At 42.2% G+C, this 19,455-nt stretch overlaps 1 protein-coding gene across 1 annotated transcript; it reads right to left on the bottom strand.

The window, feature by feature from the left end:
- Positions 1–3,268: 3,268 nt before the first annotated feature.
- On the bottom strand, positions 3,269–17,682 carry LOC135556093 (fructose-bisphosphate aldolase A-like). Its single transcript, XM_064989008.1, has 8 exons — positions 17,542–17,682; positions 10,480–10,598; positions 7,768–8,031; positions 7,370–7,530; positions 6,949–7,032; positions 6,277–6,451; positions 5,699–5,898; positions 3,269–3,885 (listed from the first exon to the last, which is right to left on the bottom strand). Exons 2-8 carry the CDS (start codon positions 10,589–10,591, stop codon positions 3,790–3,792), a joined length of 1,092 nt encoding a protein of 363 aa, XP_064845080.1. The 5' UTR covers positions 10,592–10,598; positions 17,542–17,682; the 3' UTR covers positions 3,269–3,789.
- Between the last annotated feature and the right edge of the window lie 1,773 nt (positions 17,683–19,455).

Below are 19,455 nucleotides of genomic sequence, written 5' to 3' on the forward strand. Positions count from 1 at the left end.
ATAGAATTCCAGGTTAATGGTTTTCATGAGAAATAAAACAAGAGGAGACAATGTACAGCCTTGCCTGGTTTGTCTGTATAGTGGATAAATACATTAACTATGGTTGTAAACTACCCTTAAGGAATAACCACATGGTTTTGTTGTGTGAAAAATCACGATTTCACATGTGAACTCGTAAAAAAATGGTCATTATGCTACACACACACACACACAGTGCTTTTAACATAGTGTTTCCAAATTACATAGCTGACACATATACATGACTACATTTTGTATGTTTATTGATACAGTAATTATTATTCAACTTGTCCTTATCAGGGATTTGAACTCAGAACTTCATAGTTCATGGCATTCTGATATTTTTGCTACTCCATTATGTCTATGTCAATAACTGATTTCCATTGTTTTCCAACACTTTGGACTTCAAAGGTGAATCTCAGCATTGTTATAAATACAACAAAAAAGGGATTATATTTATCCTAGTTATTCAGGAGTAACATTGAAACAGAATAATATGCCCCCACCAACATTAGACAACTATACAGAAAACCCTCAAATTACTGAAATAAGTAAATGGAATCAATGGTGAGAGAAGATTAACTGATGAGTAAAATAGCAGTGTAGATGGCACTCTTTTGCTAAGTGCAGAGATGTATTACAGGTAATGAATGTGCAATGGAATGCTATAGACTTTGTAGCACAGCAGAAAGCTCAGTGCACCTCAAATCCAGAGGTTGTGAGTTCTAATCCCAGGTTGGGTCATGTCAGCCTACCACTTACCTTAAAACCACCATACCATTTAATTACTTTACTTATAATGGATTGCAACAATTTGGGACCGTCACGTGACGTCCTGACGACTGGTAAAACAAATGTCTTCTAACATGGTCCTCACCGTTACGGAAAAAAACACATAGATTTTACTTGATCATGTGTTTCACGTGATCTTATGTTGAAGTTAATGTGATAAACTGTAATAACATGAAACTACACATGATCAAATGTAAGCGCATGTGAAAACATGATCTCATGTGAAGTGTTCCAAAAACATGTTTTCACGTGTAAAATGTCATGTGATTTGTTCCAAAAACACATTGTCACATGTCAAATGTGAAGTTTCCCAAAAACACGTTTTCACAAGATTTCACATGTAAAATGTCATATGTGATGTGTTCCAAAAACATTTACTTTTAGGTCAATGTGATTTTTCAGCCATTCCTGAACAGAAACTAAATGCATAGGGGCAATACAAGAATAAGTGATCTAATGAATCTGTCTCATCGCAGCAAAATCTGCAGAGCAGAGGGGGTTGGTTGTATGCCTCATATACATAACATTCTGTTGGGTGCAATAATTTTGTATAATAATTTAAATTGAAAACACAAGTTTTGAATTAAGCATTGTTTTGTGTATCAGTTCATAAACCATGTTTTTTTTGCAACCTGTATGGCACCGCTGTCAACATTTATATTATATTTGTCGATTTATGACAAAAATATTTTTTGTAGATGTTGGGCAGACAAATAAGTTCCCTATCTTCTTCCACTTGCCTCCTTCCATTTTCACAGTAATGCTGCAAAAAGTTGGTTGTAATTATTGATAGCACAAACATTTCCCATATATTTTTGTTAACTGCACGTGTGACACAACTCCACCATTCCTAATATCATTAACAAAGATAATTGCCTAAAATTAAAATAAATCCATAAATCATGTTTGTTTTTTAAATCAATTAGTATATTTGACTTTAATAATAATATTTGTGGTAGTATTTGTTCTGTCTTTTCTGGGGGATGAAACTGGAATTGCAACCTTTATGTTTTATAAAGGGCGATATTTTGAAAATGGTTCCATTTTCAATTAACCAAAAGTGAGAGGTTGTAATCTGGATAAAGGGAAAAAGGCAAGGGGTGAGCCATTCTTACTAATCTACTGGATAACCAGTTGATGTTATGCCCAGGTGCTGCTAGCTTTTCTTCATCCCCCTATTCTTGTTCTCCTCCCACTCTCTCTCCTTCTTAATTTTTTGTACTCTAGATCCCTTACTTTATCTTTTAACCCAATGTTTACCCCCTCTCTCGCTCTCTCGGTCACTCTCTCATGTTCTCCAGGACTGTTGCTTGCCGATAAGATCCTGCAGCAGCTGAGAGTGCCCCTCATTAAGTAGTGTGCTTGCCTGGAAGCGTATCCTGTTCTCACCTCCAACATGTATGCTGGGTTCTGGGAGGGTGGAAAGGACACCTGTCAGGTGCTGCATCACTTTAAGGAAAACACAGTCTTACTTGTGGTTTATCTTGTCCACTTTACAGGGGGACTCTGGTGGGCCTTTTGTATGTCTCTCTGCTGGTCAGTTTGTCTAGATGGGAATCACGAGTTTCAGGAAAAGCTGAGGTAGAGAAGTCTTCCCTGCAGTCTACACCCAGGTGGCCCACTACATGGTTTTCATCCAGGAGATTGTTAACTCCGACACCAGGCTTCTGCTGAGGCCTAGGTCAACCTGAATGTTTATAATAGGACAGTAGTCCATTCCTCTTTTATATTCTTCTTTATCTCAGCTGAACCAAAATCTGACTTTTGTTTAAAGGAATAGTTCACCCAAATTCACAAATACAAATTGACAATGGTTTCCTTACCCTGTACGCAGTATATGGACAAGGTATGGCAGCAAGCCATGCTTTGTTTTTGTTTACCTTGTGTGGCTCAAAGAAGTTACTGAGTCATGATATCGGGACTATTGACTTGGATTTACAGTGCCAGGTTAACAAAACCAACACATGATCGCTGTCATACCATGTTCATAGACTGATTTACACGGTAAGGAAACCAATATGTAATTTTGGAATTTAGGTGAACTATCCCTTTAAATCATGCATCAATGTCATTTTAAAGGCAGCATATTGGTACTGATTGTGAGTGTGACTTCTTGACTGTGACTATTCATACTGCAATAATTAGAGTCAACTCTGAAAGAATCAACCTGTGTGTGAGTCTGTTGTTTTAACTGCTGTCAGTGTGAGGCTGATATTTTGTGACTGTTCAAATGTGGCATTCATTGCCAGTCAGTTGGCATCTACAATATTACTATATTCCTTAGACGAATGTGCATCGTTCTTTTTCATGTTTTTATGGCTTCAGCATGTCATGCTGTGAATACACAAGCATTTTCTGACCCTGCTGTCACATATAATAGTAGTTACACCCCCACCTAGCAGTCTTTTTTAGAGCAGGCAGTCTGCCCGAACCCAAAACAGGATATCACAAAAGTGCATTTAGTGAATATGATTCTTTATTTCTATTTCCAGTGTATAGAATATCAAACATTAATAATATACTCTAAAAGGTCTTCCTTTTGTGTTTTTTTCAGTCGAGAGAAGAAGGCACATGTACTTAGGAATCATCAAGATGACAACACTGAATCAGGAGGGGCAGTCTGGGGAGAAGGACCATGTAAGCAGTGGGGGGGTGGGGACAAAGAGCTGGAACTCTCAAGCTCAGCAGTGAATGGGGAATGACTATGGGCAGAGGATCACAGATTCTTCTCTCGGGGAGATGTTTGAGTGCTAAAATAAAAAAAAGTGACAAAATACACAACTTTCCTGAACTACACAATGACATAACAGTGACATCACAATCCCAAAGCAACAAAAAAAAAAGTGGAAGATGGGAAGAGTTTTGGGAAGAAAAGAGTAACAGGAATAGGCCCACGAAGAGGGCGGGGTCGAGACAGAACTGTATCAGCTGAGTGGATAGTGTGGGTCTGGTTTGATATTGAAAGGGGTGGGTCCATACTTAATAGGCGTGGTTGGCCACATAGAGGGATTCTCCGCCGGCGGCGCCCTTGTCTCCGGAGGAAACATACTTGCCCTGACAGGCCTTGCTGTTGTTCTGTAGAGAGAGAGAAGAAAGTAAGATGGAGAAAAAGATGGTGTGAGAGAGAAAGCAGAAGGGATAAAAGGCAACGATTAGTACAGATCCTCTGTCTCCCCACACATGGAGCTTTAGCTCCACTTGCTCTTGCTATCTCATTGTTATAGGAACATTCGGGACACACCACATGGCATTACTTTAATAGGATTATATGGTGTATGTAGTACTGTCTAGGACCTTTCACCTTATCCTAAAGACTGTAGTCCAGGGCTGTCCAGACTGTAGTCCAGAGTTTTCAAAAACAAATGACCACCAGATTTATAGGCGACAAACCATCATGATATCATTCTGTCAGGTAGGCCTACTTTGGAGTCAACATTTAATTGGGAAGGTTTTTGGGAAAAGCCTTAAAAAAACTATTTTGGCATTCTAATTGGCTACACAACACACTGGCGCACACAAGCAGGCGTTACAAAAAAGTGGTTACTTCTTCAGAAAGTCACAGAAAATATGAATCAGTGATGCATTCTTTTTATGAATGATGAAAAACAAGTTTAAATTTAATTACTCTACCGCTGTTGTTCTCCTGTAAGCTGCTTCATGGGACAACCAGTTGTTTGAGCTGCATGCTCTTGCTACCCGACAGATGACAATTCTGCTCAATTTGAACACTGAGTGTAGGGAAATGGAGCATTTAGTTTGGGCTCAAATCAGAGGAGAAAAGAACAATTTATTTTGAAAAGCAGTAATTTTTTCAATCATGTCATTAACTGTTTTATCCCTCCCTTGTAGTACAAAATTAAGTCCGTTCAAGTGATTGCTACGAACCGCCTATCAAGAATTTTTGCTAGATTTGTGTTGGCTTTCTTGTGGCGGCAATCGCGGAAAAAATACCTAAGCTCACATACTCTCTTGAGACATTACCCTTGCTTAGCCACCTAACATCATTATGTAAAAGTAGATCATGATGACTACGAAACAAGCGATGTTCGTGCGGTGGCACTGCCAGCTCTGATTGGCTATATGTTGGGGGAAAGTAATTGACAGCACTTACTGGGTGGGACTACAGGAAAACAGATTCTCTTACTGGAGAATATCGACAGAGGGCTCATTTTGGCACTAAACGTCATATATTCTTTTGGATGTTTTAAATTAATGTTCAGAATTTTTCAAAGGGGTGGCCTGGGGTGGTCTAGCGGTTAGGGCCACATATTTACTGTGCTGGCCCATGCCTTTGTGGCACAAACCTCTTTACAATCTTTCCTGTCTTTCTCTCACTGTCTCTAACCCCAATAAAGAAAAATACCCAAGGATTGGGAATGCCCCACTCCTTAAAAAAACATTAAAATAATTGATCAAAGGCTCATTATAAAAGTATAAACAGGCTGCTAGTTGAATAGCCCTGCTGTAGTTTGTTATCACATAGGGTCGCAATAATTATAAGAAGCTTGTGACGTAATGCCCATGTATTTCAGTTTGTATTCACTGCTACTGTTGAACTGTTGAACTATGCACAAGGTATCATCAGGCTTACTATATAAATGCCTTCACCTGACTCTGAGAATGTTGACAGCTGTGCTGCATTAGGGTCACTTGATAGATTGGGAGTTATCATGGTTAAAAGTGAATCTAGGAACACTTTTGATAGCTTGGTGCAATGGAACAAATGTAATAATTCCGAAACCCCGGTCACTCACGGCAGGCAACCTCAATGAAACGCTCAATCAAAGTATTTGAAAGAAAACAAATACTACTATTTGAACCCAGGTCTCAATGCCACCCATCGTATCTCCTTCCATCCCTCATGTTCTTCTCTCTGTGTGGGTCATACCAGGGCTCTCTTGATGAACTCCTCCTGGCAGGCCTTGCCGTTCTCTGGCTTGCCTCCCCAGGCCTTGAGGGCGGAGGCCTGCAGGGCGCGGCCGTAGGAGAAGGTGATGGCCCAGGGCCGGTGAAGGGGACACTGGTTCATGGCATTCAGGTTGATGGAGGCCTCCTCCTCAGACTGGCCGCCAGACAGGAAGGTGATGCCTGGGGAAGGACGGAGGCAGGGAGACAGGGAGAGGAAGGGTAAGATAAGAGAGGGGGAGTGGATTGTGTGGGGGAGGAGGGTTGTGTGTGTGTGTGCATGTGTGTGGAAAGTGGATTGAGTGAGGTTGTGTGTGCGTGTGTGTGTAAAGGACGTCATGCTGCTTGCTTAGTGAGTACCACTTCCTCCCGATTCGGCACATACCTGGCTCGAAACCAGGACCTCTGCTACACAAACACACGTGAGCATCCTCCCTCAAGCATCTCTACGGGTTGCACCCCTCAAAAGCTAGCTGAGGAGTAAGTTTAACACATCTCCATGGGCTACACGTGCGTGCATGCATGTGTGTGTCCATATTTCTATACATTTCTCCTTCTCACCAGGCACAGCCGGGGGCACGGTGCGGCGCAGGGCGGTGACAGTTGCCATGGCTATCTCCTGGTTGCTGTACTTTTGGGAACAGGAGTGTCCTGGGGTGACCATGTTGGGCTTCAGCAGGGTGCCCTCCAGGTATACATGGTGGTCAGACAAAGCCTTATACACCGCAGCCAGAACCTGGGGAGGGGGGGAGAGAGAAAGAGAAAGTGAAAGAGGGAAAGACAGGGGACAGAGAGCGAGAGAGAGAGAGAGAGAGAGAGAGAGAGAGAGACAAAGAAAGGAAATAGAAGAAACAGGGATGAGACAGACAGAAATAGTTAGAGTTGTTGAAATTGATTGAATGACTGATTGATCTAATGAGTGTTCCTATCCTACCTAAACTAAGTACGCTCTATTCCAACACCCACACTAGCACACTAAAGTTGCATTTACACAGACAGCCCAATTCTGACCTTTTTTTCACTAATTGGTCTTTTGAACAAGATCTAATGTGAAAAGATCTGATGTGATTGGTCAAAATTTGTGGGATAAATTTGTGGGATAAAGATCCGAATTGGGCTGCCTTTCTAAACACAGCCTACTTAGAAGGAAGCAGACATGCATTTTAAGTGGCATGCTAGAATAGCCATTGGAAGGTAGCCATTGTTTTTCTGTTAGTCGGTGCGATCCCTCACCTTCTCAGTAACATACTGGCAGCGCTTCAGGTCATGGTCTCCGTCTGGCAGGATCTCGGGCTCCACGATGGGCACAATGCCATGCTAGGGAAGGGCACAGAAGCATGGCAACCAGCGTCATGACTACAGAACAGACAATAAAACTTTATTGGTCGGGGTGTCTGTGCCCGGCATATCAATGGCACCGGATTTGGCTACTTGGCACTCGAGCAAATATGGCTAAAATAACTCCTTGATAAGTCATTATAGTGGTGATATTGTTTTTTGAAGCAGAGATGTGAAACATTTATAATGAAAATAATACAATTGTGGAGATTGAGTGGGGAATGGCCAAGTGTGTGCCAACTAATTTTATGTGTGCTAATATGTTCCCACATGTTCGATGCATGTTTCTTGCTCTTTATGTGTGTGTGTGTCTCACCATCTGGCAGATACTGGCGTAGCGGGCCAGCACATTGGCATTCTCCTTGATGGCTAGCTCTGAGGGGGTGGTGTCAGTGATCTTCAGCACACAACGCCACTTAGCAAAGTCAGCTCCGTCCTTTTTGTACTGGGCACACCGCTCGTACAGCCCATCCAGACCTGAGGGAGAGAGACAGAGAGACATACAGAGAGAGTGAGAGACAGACAGGCAGAGAGAGAGAGTAGGGAAAGAGAGGGGATGGATATGTGTAACATTATGAAATAAACATGACTCGACACTTTTTTCCAATTTCCCTCTTCAAACCATCCCCTGAATAAAATCTGCATACGTAGCAAAGTTGAACTCAATACTAGAGGTCAAAGGTTACTTAGCCCCGGCCCACTGTTGTCTCTCACCCTGAGTGGTGGTCTCTCCGTTGGTCCCGGCCAGGGGGACGACACCTTTGTCCACCTTGATGCCCACCACCATGTCTCTCTCCTTGATGAGCTGAGGGAACAGCTTGCCGTCGTCTGTCTTCTGGTACAGGGTCTCATGGAAGAAGATGACTCCGCCGATGCATGGCTCTACGCGGTCGGCCGTGAAGAGGAGCTGGCGGTAAAGACGGCGGTTCTCCTCAGTGTTCTCAGCGTTGATGCTTTGGAAGCGCTTGGCCACGCTGCCTACAGGTGGGTTGGAATGGGGTTAAATATTAATATATAGAAATGTAAAATATTTATATATTCAGACCCCTTCCCTTTTTCCACATTTTGTTACGTTACAGCCTTCTTCTAAAATATAATTTTTTAAAATCATCATCAAACTACACACAATACTCCACAATGACAAAGCAAATCAGGTTTTTAGAAGTACCTTATTTACATAAATAGACCCTTTGCTATGAGACTCGAAATTGAGCTCAGATGCATCCAGTTTTCATTGCTCATCCTTGAGATGTTTCTACAACTTGATTGGAGTCCACCGGTGGTAAATTCAATTGATTGGACATTATTTGGAAAGGCACGCAATCTTGGTTTCATTAGACCAGAGAATCTTGTATCTCATAGTTTGAGAATCCTTTAGGTGCATTTTGGCAAAATCTAAGCGGGCTGTTATGTGCCTTATATTGAGGAGTGGCTTCCGTCTGGCCACTCTATCATAATGGCCTGATTGGTGGAGTGCTGCAGAGATGGTTGTCCTTCTGGAAGGTTCTCCCATCTCCACCCTTCCCCAGATCTGTGCCGCGACACAGTCCTGTTTCGGAGCTCTACGGGCAATTCCTGTTCGGCCCACCTTTTCCTGTTGTCCACGATCAGCTCTTTTGTCTTCCTCACATTGAGGGAGAGGTTGTTGTCCTGGCACCACACTGCCAGGTCTCTGACCTCCTCCCTATAGGCTGTCTCATCATTGTTGGTGACCTGTTGTGTCGTCAGCAAACTTAATGATGGTGTTGGAGTCGTGTTCTGCCACGCAGTCGTGGGTGAACAGGGAATACTGGAGGGGACTAAGCACACACCCCTGAGGGCCCCCAGCGTTGAGGATCAGCGTAGCAGACGTGTTGTTGCCTACCCTTACCACCTGTGGGCGGCCCGTCAGGAAGTCCAGGATCCAGTTGCAGAGGGAGGTGTTTAGTCCCAGGGTGCTGAGATTATGTAATCTGTGGATCTGTTGGTATGCAATTGGAGTGGGTCTAAGGTATCCGGGAGGATGCTGTTGATTTACGCCATGACCAGACTTTCAAAACACTTCATGGCTACTGATGTGTGTTCTACGGGGCGGTAATCATTTAGGCAGGTTACCTTCGCTTCCTTGGGCACAGGGACTATGATGGTCTGCTTGAAACATGTAGGTATTACAGATTTGGTCAGGGAGAGGTTGAAAATGTCAGTCAAGACACTTGCCAGTTGGTTTGTGCATTCTTTGAGTCCACGTCCTGGTAATCCGCCTGGCCCCGGGGCTTTATGAATGTTGACCTGTTTAAAGGTCTTGCTCACATCAGCTACCGAGAGCGGTATCACACAGTCGTCCATAACAGCTGATGCTCTCATGCATGTGTCAGTGTTGCTTGCCTCTTAGCGAGCATAAAACAACATTTAGCTCATCTGGTAGGCTCGCGTCAATGGACAGCTTGCGACTGGGTTTCTCTTTGTAGTCCATAATAGTTTTCAAGCCCTTCCACATCCGACGAGCGTCAGAGCCGGTGTAGTAGGATTCAATCTTAATCCTGTAGATGCTTTGCTTGTTTGATGGTTCGTCTGAGGGCATAGCGGATTTCTTATAAGCATCCGGATTAGTGTCCCGCTCCTTGAAAGCGGCAGCACTTATTGATGAAGCCGATGACCGAGGTGGTATACTCCTCAATACCATTTGATGAATCCCGGAACATATTCCAGTCTGTGCTAGCAAAACAGTCATGTAGCGTAGCATCCGCGTCATCTGACCACTTCCATATTGAGCTGGTACACTGGTACTTCCTGCTTTAGTTTTTGATTATAAGCAGGAACCAGCTGTTATTGACAAATAGACACACACCCCGCCCCTCGTCTTACCAGACGTAGCTTCTCTGACCTGCCGGTGCATGGAAAATCTGGCCAGCTCTATCTTATCCGTGTCGTCGCCACGACTCGGTGAAACATAAGATATTACAGTTTTAATGTGTCGTTGGTAGTATAATCCTGATCGTAGGTCATCCATTTTATTTTCCAATGATTGCACGTTGGCCAATAGAACAGATGGCAGTGTGAGTTTACTCACTCGCCTACAAATTCTCAGATGGCAGCCCAACCTGCACTCCCTTTTCGTCCATCTTTTCTTTACGCAAATTTTGGCCCATTCCCGAGACAGCAGTATATCCTTCGCGTTGGGCTCTTCCAGTTTGAGTTGAGTAATCGCTGTTCTGATGTCCAGAAGTTATTTTCGGTCCTAAGAGACGGTAGCAGCAACATTATGTACAAAATAAGTTACAAACAACAGGGAAAAACTAACAAAATAGCACAGTTGGTTAGGAGCATGTAAAACGTCAGTCATCCCCTCCGGCGCCATTCTACACGCCATATCTTTGATATGCCATGTATGAGTGTGTTTAGAGGGTGATCTGATCCGTGTGTGTGAACTCATCGGCAGTCCTCTACCTGTGGACTCATCGGCAGCAAGGATTCCTTTGCCGGGAGCGACGATCTTCTGAGCAATATCACTGAGCTCCTTCTTCTGCTCCGTAGAGAGGAATGGGAATGAGTGAGGCATTGTGTTACTGAGAGAGAGAGAGAGAGAGAGAGAGAGAGAGAAGAGAGAGAGAGAGAGTGTGAAAGCGAGAGGGGAGTTGGGATTGAGGGGGAAGTGAAGGAGAGAGGGGGATGAATGAGGGAGACATGGAGGGAGAGAAATCATTGTTATAAATCATTCTGTTGAAAGGATTATAGATGCAGTGTTTGTAGCATGGACGGTTTATTGCCACTGACTCAATCAACTGTCATAGCAGCATCATAAGGTATAGGCCTGGGCCTATGCTACTAAATTACATATGTGTGTTATGTTAAATAAATAGATTAACATTGGTAATCATAACCTTACTGATATTCTTGACAGCCCTCGCTAGCTTAGTGTCTATTCCAAGCGGTTATCATGTAGCATGGCAGCCACTAGTGCGCTTTATAGACCTCCACTATCTTCTGAGCTTGACGTGCATAGCCGGTAATCACATGCGGAGCCAGAGGGGTGTCCGGGGTGGCACTGGACACCCCTGACATCTAATTGGCCACCCCGGGTGCCACCCGAACATTTTATTTGCTACTGGCAGTTTGATGCTGATTAACATCTCATTTCACCTCTTGTTGAAAGAAGCATTTATTTGGACTTTTTCAAATCGAGGAAGAGTGAATATTAATGTTGGTTGCGAGGTACAGAAGAATAAGAATAAGAAGAACATACAGAAGAAGAGAGAATATATCCACAGCTCCACAAGCTTTTTTCACGATTGGCGAAAGCATCATATTTGAAGTAAGTTTTAAGGTTTAGCATCAGGTTTAGGTTTCCTGAACAACCTTTACGAACGTTGAGTCACTGTGTAAGTTAATGTTAGACCTTTGGCTCCATTAACAGACAGTTAATCAGATAAGAGAGATCGGTTCCCAATTTAGCCAAACATTATGTTTACATCTGTGCTAGTAATACACGCATTGTCACGCCCTGGTCATAGTATATTGTGTTTGTCTTTATTTATTTGGTCAGGCCGGGGTGTGACATGGGTTTATTGTGGTGTGTTTTGTCTTGGGGTGTTGTTCGGGGTTGGGTGGATGGCTTAGTGGGGGTATCTAGCATAGTCTATGGCTGTCTGGAGTGGTTCTCAATCAGAGGCAGGTGTTTATCGTTGTCTCTGATTGGGAACCATATTTAGGCTGCCATATTCTTTGAGTATTTCGTGGGTGATTGTTCCTGTCTCTGTGTTTGTGTTCACCAGATAGGCTGTATAGGTTTTCACGTTCGTTCTTTGTTTTGTTCGTTATTTCATGTCTAGTTCATTTCATTAAATAACATGAATAACCACCACGCTGCATTTTGGTCCGCTTCTCCTTTGACAGACGAGAACCGTTACACGCATATACAGTGCAGTGTCGTAAGTTACAGTATATGAATGTTTAGCTCATGTGGGATAACTAGTAGGCTACATCTGTCAGTGTTCAGCAAGTTAAAATTCAGCAATTTGAAATCCATTAACTCAGATTTTCGTACTTGAACTCAAAATGAACAATTGTTATTATAAATCTGTTAACGTTACTTAAAAGATCACCACCATTTGCAGATAGCCTGTTTGCTATCGTAAAGGTGTACGAAATGATAGCTAGCTAAGTTACTTACTGCAGAGTAGGGCTAGCCATGATCTGACTGGTAACTTAGGCTGGTAGTTGATTTGTAAGGTACAGTTATGATAATGGGGATTTGTAATAAAGATTGAGATTGGACTAAAATGTGGGTAATTGGATGCTTAGATGTAGACTGTCCTATTTTTGCATAGGGTCAATTAAACTTGAAAAGAAAGGAAGATATATCAGACTTATTTTCAAAGAAGCACAAACAGGCAGATCAGGTGCAAACAGACCCCAGCCCTTGCATCACCACTTGAAATAGATGATTTTGTCAGATTAAGCCTCACTTTAAAATGTTGGTTGTTGATTGATATGTGTTCTTATTTTGATGGCTGTGGCATTTTTATTTTGATTATACACTAATGGTTCTTGTGTTATTTTAATGTATTAGATGTATCAAGTAGAGGTCGACCGATTAAAGTTTTCATAACAATCGGTATTCGGCATTTTTGGACGCCGATTATGTCCAATTACATTGCATTCCACGAGGAAACTGCGTGGCAAGCTGACCACCTGTTACGCGACTGCAGCAAGGAGCCAAGGTATGTTGCTAGCTAGCATTACATTTATCTAGAAAAAACAATCAATCTTCACATATTCACTAGTTAACTACACATGGTTGATGATATTACTAGGTTAACTAGTTAACCAATGCGGTGCCTGTTAATTTATTATCGAATCACAGCCTACTTCGCCAAACGTGATGATTTAACAAAAGCACACTCGTTGCACGAATGTACCTAACCATAAACATCAATGCCTTTCTTAAATTCAATACACAGAAGTATATATATATTTTTTAAACTTGCATATTTAGTTAAAATAAATTAATGTTAGCAGGCAATGTTAACTAGGGAAATTGTGTCACATCTCTTGCGTTCATTGCACGCAGAGTCAGGGTATAATGCGACAGTTTGGGCCGCCTGGCTCGTTGCGAACTAATTTGCCAGAATTTTACATAATTATGACATAACATTGAAGGTTGTGCAATGCAACAGCAATATTTAGATAAAATAAGTAACGGTTCCGTATTTCACTGAAAGAATAAACGGCCTAAGGCTCGTAATTTCTGTGTGTTTATTATATTATAATTAAGTCTATGATTTGATATTTGATAGAGCAGTCTGACTGAGCGGTGGTAGGCAGCAGCAGGCTCGTAAGCATTCATTCAAACAGCACTTTCCTGCATTTGCCAGCTGCTCTTCGCAATGTTTGAAGCACAGCGCTGTTTATGACTTCAAGCCTATCAACTCTCAAGATTAGGCTGGCAATACTATAACGCCTATAAGAACATCCAATTGTCAAAGGTATGTGAAATACAAATGGTATAGAGAGAAATAGTTGACGCGTCATAATTCCTATAATAACTTGCGGCTGAACTTGAAAGGGGTTCCTTCATTATTTTACCGTTCATGTCTTCCATAGAGAATGTCTTGATCTAATTCAAATAAGGTCTGTGTTTCGTGCAGGCTTAAACCACCTCAGAGTTTTGATAGTCGTGTAAATTTTAGGATAAGGTAAGCATAAAATGGCAGGACAAAGACCCAAGGGCCAAGAAGATGGATGAAACAATTATTGAGATGATTGCCATTGACAACCAGCCATTCACAGTGGTGTCTGACGGTGGATTTCAGCGGCTGATTATTCTTGCTGAACCCCGGTACAGGATCAAAGATGAAAAACTATTTTGCACAGAAATGATAGATAAAACACATGAAAGAGTTGTGATGAAAGTGAAGAATCTGGTGGCACCAATGAACGCGCCACACATGGCATTCACAACTGACTGCTGGTCAGACACTACAGAGTCCCTGATTAGCCTTACTGGACATTTCATTGACAACGTCTGGACAAGAAAGCAGGTTGTGCTGAATGTTAACTGCATCAAGCACCAGATATGCTGTTCCAAAAGGACCCAATGGTATGCCAGGCCTATACCTATACTACACATTTTAGTTAGCAGCTGTTAGTATCTAATCTTGTGGATCCCTTAATTATACATATCCATATGACACATTATTTAACACGTATATCAGAAATTTCAAGATCCAGAGAAGAGGGTTCTGTACAGCCGTGTTTGAAAACATTTCCCAGAACTCAGCATGGTACTAAGGAAAAGGGATTTCAACAGCTCCTGGTATAAGGACAAATCATGGCTTGAATATTCTGTAAGTCCAGATTCGACTTATTGTTTCACCTGTAGGCATTTTTCTCTGACCAATACACCTGAATCTGCCTTCACATCACAGTCAGGTTTTTGTAACTGGAAAAAAATGCGCTGTTTAAAGATCCTGGGTTTAAGCTCCATTCAAAGGCAGAGCATCATATCAAAGCAATGTACGCTTGGAATCAGCATAAAAGGGCTATTGACAGCAAGTCATCAATGTAAGATGTCATAAATAATGACTGGAAAAAAAAAGTGGAGGAACACGGTACTTACATTAAAACAACTGCAGATGTGCTCCTATTAACTGCCACTCAAAATATAGCGCAGAGAGGTCACTGAGAGTCTGATGACTCACAACGGTACGTTTTTGACAATCTTAGAAGAAATAGCAAAGCATGACCCTCTCATAGAGAAAAGGACAAATGCATGTGGCAATGCACACAAGTAGACAAGCCACCAAATCCAGAAGGAAGTTCTTGAAAGCTGAGCTGAGGTGGTACAAAGTGAAATAATAAGAGAAGTAAAAGAAAGTGAAGTTTTTAGTGTAATTGCAGATGAAACCAAAGATTTAAAGAAAAAAGAACAAATGTCTTTAGTTGTGAGGTACTGTTACAACGGGGCCATCCACGAAAGCTTTTTACACTTTCAGTCAGCTGAAAGCTTAGATGCAGCAGGTTTCACAAAAACGATAATTGATTGCCTTGAAAAACATGGTCTGGACTACAGAAATAATCTTGTGGGGCAAGGCTATGACCGTGCATCCGTCATGAGCGGTACGCATTCTGGTGTGTCTGCACGGATTAAAAACAGTGCAATATTTGCATTTTATGTGCACTGCAATGCACATTGTTTTAATTTGGTTCTTGTCGATGCTGTAAAATCAGAGCCTGAGGTAGTACGTTTTTTTGCACTCCTGCAGAAGCATTATAACTTTGTATCTGGCTCATACGTTCATCTCAAGTGGCTTGCAGTTCAGAAAGAGCTGTATTCACAGCAGCAGTCCAGGGAGCTACAGAGACTTACGGATGTAAAGGTGGGCATGCCATAATCTGAGGGACAGGCTTATGGCGAGGTTGAAGAGATTGCAGACCACTGCAAAATAAGTGTATAAACAGTGTGTAAAAGACAGCCTAAAATAAGCTTAGGATTTCACAACTCATTGATGATGAGTACTGTAGGACAGAAAAATAGTGACCAAAGTGATGGTGAGAGCTTCCAAAGAGCTATCTTTTATCAGGTGCTTGACAGTCTCACAGCTGAGCTGCAGAGGCATTTTTCAAAGAAGAATTGCGAGATAATGCAAGTGGTCCAGTCTCTCAATTAAAAGAGTACAACATTCTTGAATGAGGAGCCTCTGTTTGCCTTTGCTCAGACCTTTGAGTCAGATTTAAAGGACCTCAAACCAAGCGGTGTCTTGATAGGAGAGAGAAATGTGGAAAGGACAGACCGTCTCCTCTCCTTGACTTTGTTATGTTTCTAGAACCTTAAGAGGTCTTCCATGAGCTATTTAGACTTTGTAAGATGTCTGTTGTTACACCAGTCAGTAGTGCTTCTTGCGAGAGAAGCTTCTCAGCTTTAAAACGGATTAAAACCCACCTTAGGACAATGATGGTTGATGACAGGTTAAGTCACCAGGGAATTCTCAGTGTTGAGTCAAGGTTGGCACGCTCCCTCAAAATGGAGGAGTTTGTGAAACATTTTGCCAGTTCTCACCAGAACTGCAGAATTATGCTGTTTTAAATCTACCTAGGATAATTTGGTACTTAGGCGGTCTCTCTGGTCATGATTAAAACCTGCACCCAAATTATTTTTATTTTTCAAGTCCATTTCCGCTTGATACCTGGTACGTCAAATTGCAGTGTTTTTTTGTCAATTAAATGTTTTGTAAAACTGCAATTTATGTCACACACAAATGCTATCTTATCTCTTTGGTGCTTGAGCTTTATTTTCTGAAAATATTTTGGATGTTCAGACCCAGATTGTATATTCACGAAAACAGAGTGACCCAAGTCTCTCCAGTATGTGAGTATAGTGTGTGTGCGTGAGAGAGAGAAATAAATTGAGCTGTCGAGGTAGAGACACCGACTATTCATAGTAAGTTAAAGAATTCTAGTGAAGTAACCCTTTTGGACCACACTATCTGCCACATTGAAGAACTCCGGGGTAAGTGAATTATCACTTCTACCTCTAATCAGCAATCATAGGATTCATTCATGCTCCTTAGATGCCAGGTTAGGGTTACACACACATTTTCTGTCATGGTCTATGGACCCACTGAAGTAGCCTTGGCCACCACCTGTATAAAGCCACTTCCGGTGATACACACCCCTGCGACCGGTTCGTACATGGCTGAAAAGGCTTCAATTTCGTTCTTAACTAAATGTATTCGCGAGAAGGCGAAAAAAAAGGTGAAATAGGCCTACTTCGAACTTCGCCGAGGGACACGAGGGTATTACCTACCCCAGACGATAGAGTAGATATAACCCACTGGCAGCTGCCCAGGCTAGTTATCACGATGAGACTCCAATATAACCTTGGTCTGCCTATGTGCGCCATCGGAGGAGACCGTATGATTTCTCAAACAAAAGATTCTCAAATATGCTGGTGAGCATTTCAACCGTGAAAACCGGCATGACACTCGTTTGAAATATCATTATACATCCAAATCGTCCTTTATAGCCAGTGCGTTGCGCTCTATAGATTTTTCACATGCCGTACGTACGTGAGGGATTCGCTTTTGGCATCCGTTGATGTAGGCGTGTACACGATATTCTGATCGTCTTTTGGGGAGCGCTTGTGTGATATTTCTGGATTTATTTGCGCGCTATGAACAGTTTACATAATATGCGCGTTATTACATCCCCTGTGAATAAGTAGCAAGCGTTACTTCCGCGTCTGTCCTTGCCATTGCATCCGTATGACCTTGTAATACATTGGGAGTTGCCGATAGGAAGTCACACGTTATTGCAATACTTAAACAACTACAGACATAAAATACGACATCATTCATACATCATATTTATACATACATACATACATACATACGTAAGTACGTATGTATTACATATTCAGCTTGAGGCTTATAAATACAATAATACAGTAATGTCTGCATAAAATGACATCATCTATCATAACTAAGGATTAGTTTATGGAAAAAAACTTACCAGTTTATCTGCGCGATAGAAAATAGAGCAAAAGCTGTACGGGTCTGAGGAGGAAGCGATGCGTTCTGTTGCAATATCAGGCAATGAAGGAGGATGTCTAGTATTGTTATTCGTCAAGTGACAGGGGAAGGCCAGTGACGAAAAAGAGAGCCTTGCCTCAGACCACGTACAGAGACTGTCCAATCAAAATGCACTATGAAAGATTGACATATCATTCTATCCATAGTCCGGAGAAAACGCTTTTTTTCTGGGACAGTGGTTGGCTCACATCATTTTGAGTACCGGAAAAGAAAGAAGACGTGTTTTGGGAATAACGGGGTGGAAGGGTTTGTGATAATGTACGTGACGGATCTCACGTGCATAATGCATGCTCTATACGTGCCCCTAATATACAGCAGAAAGGCATTGCAGTGGTGCCGCAGTGAGTCACGACTGCACCATAGATGGGGAATTATCCTCAATCGAGACCTGCTATGAATGAATAAACCTATTCAGTTGAAACCTCAGAGACTTTATCAACATCAACTGTTGCTGCAGATTTGGCGTGAGACTGTTCATGACGATGTTAGTTTACATGGCATAAGAATAAACCTTGGTCATAATAATCAATTAAATTGAATTAATAGAACCACTATATACAATAAATACAATATGATGATGACAAGATGTACAGAAGAATACTGGCAGCAAAGCTATTCAAAATACGTCCTATTATAGATTTACTGTAGCCTGTTCTAAACTCTGAATGCTCAAAGTTGCATCATCATCGTCACCATTCATTACTCCATTGTCTCCCTCTTTCAAATTTAGTTTCTAACTCTGCTCTCCTTCGCTCCCTTCACCCATGTCACCCATCCCTCCCTCCATGTTACTGGTGTGGAATATGATGTGCTGGTTTGGTTTGGCCATGTTGATGTCAGCCTAACATGCTGACCAGACCAGACGTGCGCGAGCGTCACAAAATAAATGTAGAAATCCATGTTATTCAATTATTTCACCCACACTGCTCGCGCCCACCAACTAGCGTCTTCGTTGCCAAGGGCTAAAATAGAAGTCATTCCTATTTCTGACACAGATCACTCTGCAAGTCCTGCCTCTCCCATCTCCTCATTGGTTTATAGAAGCAGGTACCCACGTGCATCTCCTCATTGGTTATACCCACGTGGGTGATTAAAAGATGAATTGTTTTGCCGGTTGTCGTGGTAATACTATAAAAGTGTAGATGCCAATCACCATATAAGTTCAAAGATGAAAAGGCCTGGACGGAGGAAAGATGACTAGAAACGATTCAGTTGGCCGTTTTATGTGTGGATTAATTGTCGGAGTTGAGGACCTTATTTCTGCATTTCAGGTAAATTAACAACTCAATGTTTATATCCCAGGACAAATTAGCTAGCAACAGCAAGCTAGCTAAATAGCACAAATTAGCTAGCAAGTGCAAGCTAACTATCTAATTTGCCATACATGTTTAATGCTTTTTGACCTGTCCCCAAATTAACGTCATTGGTTCAGAGTTTGTTTTGATATTTTAACCTGTGTGTCGTGATCGCTTTTGGTGTAGGGGGACAAAATAAATGTATGCACGTGTAACCGATGTGAAATGGCTCGCTAGCTAACGGTGGTGTGAGCTAATAGCGTTTCAATCGATGACATCACTCGCTCTGAAGCCTTCCGTGGCTTTGTGGCGCGATGGGTAACGATGTTTCGTGGGTGTCAGTTGTTGATGTGTGCAGAGGGTCCCTGATTCAAGCCCAGGTAGGGGTGAGGAGAGGGATGGAAGTTAAACTGTTACGCACGATGGCGCACGCACGCAGCCAGTTTGGGTTCCGTATTAGCCTCCATTGGTGCAACGACTTGGAACACAGCGAAGGGTTCACATTCAGCACCATCATTACACATTGGAACAATGTTTCC

This window comes from Oncorhynchus masou, chromosome 15 (assembly GCF_036934945.1).
Source record: "Oncorhynchus masou masou isolate Uvic2021 chromosome 15, UVic_Omas_1.1, whole genome shotgun sequence".
Taxonomy (NCBI): domain Eukaryota; kingdom Metazoa; phylum Chordata; class Actinopteri; order Salmoniformes; family Salmonidae; genus Oncorhynchus; species Oncorhynchus masou.

Coding starts and splice junctions, on each gene's coding strand:
- LOC135556093 (XM_064989008.1), bottom strand. CDS start 10,591: ATGCCTCACTCATTCCCATTCCTCTCTACGGAGCAGAAGAAGGAGCTC. Junction 7,033..7,369: donor ACGCCAGTATCTGCCAGATG/GTGAGACACACA, acceptor GCCCTTCCCTAG/CATGGCATTGTGCCCATCGT. Junction 5,899..6,276: donor CGTGCCCCCGGCTGTGCCTG/GTGAGAAGGAGA, acceptor GTCCTTCCCCAG/GCATCACCTTCCTGTCTGGC.